Below are 3,433 nucleotides of genomic sequence, written 5' to 3'. Positions count from 1 at the left end.
GCCAATAATGTTGCCTCCGCTGCCCACGGCCACGAAGGCATATCGTTCCTTCATCGATTCGATCTATTCTCCTCCTATGGGAGGAGGGGTTAGAGCACTTGGCCCTTTTTTTTTTCATTACACTACGACAGTCAGAATGTTCATGTGGTGTAAATGAATTGGCTGATGTACAGTTAAGCTGGTATATGGGATGTAGGATAGCATCAACAACATATGAGAATCGGTGTTGTTTATGGATACTAGTTGTATCTTTCGCACAAAAAAGAAAAGAAAAAAAAAAACCTTTTTTGCACAAATCTACCACTGGATCGGGTTATAGTTATTTCAAGATCTATACGAATGAAAGAATTAAAAAAAATGAAGTCTTTGAGATTTATGCAGAACATGATCCAACAATCTGGCGTCGCGAAGTCTTTAATTCGCTCTTTTACGCTTGCTTATATGGTTAAGATGTAGCTCACGAGGGTTGGTAAGTTCATGAGGCACCACGTAATTAGTAACACTTTTTAGTACCTCACAAGAAGTCGATGAGGGATTGGCGCTCATCAAAAAGGAACATGTCCGAGGAATCCGCCAGATAAAAATCGCACTCTCCCTCGACCGACGCCTCCCAGAGAATCGTCCCCCATATAATGATTTAAATTAAGTATTAACCATGCGTATCATGTGACACGGCCATAGTTCGTTCGACACGTACATGCCGACCGTTTTGGCTGTGTCCGCTTTGGCGCTGGTTGGCGTAAGGGCATACGTAGATGTCTACCGTCGCTTTGGCAGGCGAGTTCGTCTTCCAAAATTTGGCCATGCCATTTCTTTTGTCCTCCCTATGATATTTTGAAAAAAATAGAATAAATTGTACCACTGAGATGGTAGCTCAGTGGGAACATGGCCTTACTTCTAACCAAGTGGTTCCGAATAGTCTCGGTAGTGCACGTACTCACATATGATATTCATGCCGGAGCCCATAGGGGTAACCGAACTGCTACGTACGCGGGGTGGACTTGTCCCTTCCTCCTCCTTTCCCCTTTTTTTTCAGCAAAAAAAAAAAAAAATAAATTGTCGGTACAATAATTACAGCACAAAACGACCTTTCCAATATTAATTTCTAGCAGCGTCTTTCTTATCCTGAACAAATCTTGGGGCTTTTATTTCCAACGAAGTCCAAAGCTGCCATCGAGGCCCCCTCCAGCCATGGATTGGATCAAGCGGGAGAACAGGTTGCTGTCATGCATCTTGTTGCTGGCGGCGTTGACGGATCCCCTGTTCGGTCACCACCATACCTCTCTGGCATAGATTTCCTTGCGGTGGCTGCTGGTGCCGAGGCTGGTAGAAGGAGGGCTAGCTCTGCGTCAACACAGGAGCCTCCAAACACTTTCGACGTGGAGTCCACGTGGCAAAGGGGTGGGACGGCCGTCGAGTCTTGTACACCATGGGACCGGTAGGGATCCATGATGGGGTTGGCAATGAGCTGGTCGAGCTTCGATTGGCAGCAGTGGATCCCGGAATGGGTTGAGGGAGCTGCGGCGACGTGAGTTTGGCCTCTAGCGTTTAAAGCGAAAGGCTTCTGATGCTGGGCGCCACAAGATTTCTTATATATACGGCACAAGACCCATTGGTCTAGCTGCCGGAATTATTTCAAGAATCAGAAGCAATATTAATTACAAAAATAGGAATAGGTCTGCTTGAAATGGAACGAACGGAAGTTTTTATGGTGGATAAAAGATCGGAATCATGGTCAGAATTATTGGTTAATGCAAAAGGTAGACTCCAAATTAAGGACACGCAGAAGTTTTCAGCAAAAATAAAAAATAAAAATGGACATGCAGAAGTCATGCATCGTGTACGTACCCGGCGGGGATTGGGCACGGTGGTTGCAGCGGTGTGCTGCCTCTTCGTGGAATTGGAAGCGGAAGGGGCAGCATCGCAGAGCCGGTACTCGTGCATGATCCAGTTGGTCTTGGATCCCTTGGGGGCCCTCCCCACATAGAAGACGAGCGCCTTCTTTTTCCCTAGCTTCCTCCCGCCCGGCGCGATGACTTTGTCCGTCCCGGTCGCTTTCCAGTACCCGGACCCGGCCACCCGGTTTGGCCTCGACCCGTTGGGGTACTTGCGCTCCCTGGGGCTGAAGAAGTACCATTCCTTCTCGCCGAATAACGCCTTGCCTGCCTCACACCATGAACATACACAGCGGCAGACGCCATATCATATCAGCCATTCATTCATCTCTCCCCTCTAAAAATACGTTTAATCCAATTTAGCAATTACCACCATGCACGGGCAATAGGCTTACCGGGAAGGACCCACGGATCAAACTTGTAGAGGTCGATCTCGCCGATGATGGGGAGAGAAAAGGGCTCACGGAAGACTTTCCGGCACAGGTAGTGGACGAGGAGCTCCTCGTCGGTCGGATGGAACCGGAAACCAGGCGGCAACCATAGCTGCGAGACCAGCTCATTACTTTCCATCATCCCTCTCTTTTATTTTCTTTCCCTGGAAGCTTCTTTATCTGCGTCTCTTGTATTCCAAGGGACTTGCGCCTGCGCTCTTTTTATACGGGCAGCAAAATGGTACGGCCAATATGGGTTGCAAGTGTTTAGAGATGGGATCATGAGGACGGACCGTCCCCCATTTGACACGTGTTCATCTCAGTTCGGCGCGATTGCGGCCGCGCCCCGGCACTCAGCCTTATCCAAGATTCCTCGAGAAGCATCCTGTGGGCGCCTTTGGAGCTTGCGTGGGTGGCTGGGCGCCTGAGCTCCGGAGAAGTACGGATCAAGTTAGGAGAGAGAGAAAAGGGGTCGCATTTTGTGCCGGTGCATCCAACGGTGTTCTCGTCTTGCTGCTCTTTTCGATAGGTTCGTAGAATTTTTTTAAAAAATATTTTTTTACAAAAAGTGATACTAAAATATATAATAGTTAAAAAATATTTTTTGTAACAATGATATATTCTAAATTAGCTTATGTTTAGTTGAGCACTTAATTTTTTAAAAAAGTTATATAAAGTAGCTGTTATGCCTCTCATAAAAAAATATTTCATTTCATTTTATTTAAAGGCTTATATGTACCTGTTGCTGGTGGTCCAAACCGAGAACGATTGGCACTGCGGTGTGAACGGGGTTCCGTCTGAGTTGTCTTGGTTGGTGTTGGTTGCGCTCCACCTTCCGCCAAGAAACCTGCAAACAAGCCTTGCACCACCACCAGGGTGGTGATGGCCCTCCGACGGTCAAGTCAGAGGAGATTGGAGGAGGAGGAGAGGTGATAATCGCAGGTAAGAGAGTGCTCTGGGAGATATTGCTCACCCCCCCCTTTCTCCCCCCAGCCGCATATATACCTGGCTGGGGGGTCTCTCAGGGGGGTTCGTTATCGTGGGGCACGATGGTGTGGCCACTGACATGGCCGTTACAGGGCGTCGTGGAGCAGCACCGGGTACGGC

At 48.1% G+C, this 3,433-nt stretch overlaps 1 protein-coding gene across 1 annotated transcript; it reads right to left on the bottom strand.

Annotated features, from left to right (window-relative positions):
* Window positions 1–461: 461 nt before the first annotated feature.
* On the bottom strand, window positions 462–2,511 carry LOC103699090 (NAC domain-containing protein 72-like). The gene is made up of 3 exons (XM_017841019.3): window positions 2,291–2,511; window positions 1,849–2,162; window positions 462–1,621 (listed from the first exon to the last, which is right to left on the bottom strand). The coding sequence occupies exons 1-3, from the start codon at window positions 2,466–2,468 to the stop codon at window positions 1,202–1,204; spliced, it is 912 nt and encodes a 303-aa protein (XP_017696508.3). The 5' UTR covers window positions 2,469–2,511; the 3' UTR covers window positions 462–1,201.
* Window positions 2,512–3,433: the final 922 nt, after the last annotated feature.

The sequence above is a fragment of the Phoenix dactylifera genome, chromosome 11 (assembly GCF_009389715.1).
Source record: "Phoenix dactylifera cultivar Barhee BC4 chromosome 11, palm_55x_up_171113_PBpolish2nd_filt_p, whole genome shotgun sequence".
Lineage (NCBI taxonomy): Eukaryota > Viridiplantae > Streptophyta > Magnoliopsida > Arecales > Arecaceae > Phoenix > Phoenix dactylifera.
Note: the sequence above shows the minus strand (reverse complement) of the source record. Positions and strands in the feature narration are given on the sequence as shown.

Bases quoted from the DNA above. Each gene is read 5' to 3' on its own strand.
- LOC103699090 (XM_017841019.3), bottom strand. From the start codon at position 2,468: ATGATGGAAAGTAATGAGCTGGTCTCGCAGCTATGGTTGCCGCCTGGT. The intron at 2,163-2,290 runs GTAAGCCTATTG...GGTGTGAGGCAG, and splicing joins TGATCCGTGGGTCCTTCCCG to GCAAGGCGTTATTCGGCGAG. The intron at 1,622-1,848 runs GTACGTACACGA...TAATTCCGGCAG, and splicing joins CCGTGCCCAATCCCCGCCGG to CTAGACCAATGGGTCTTGTG.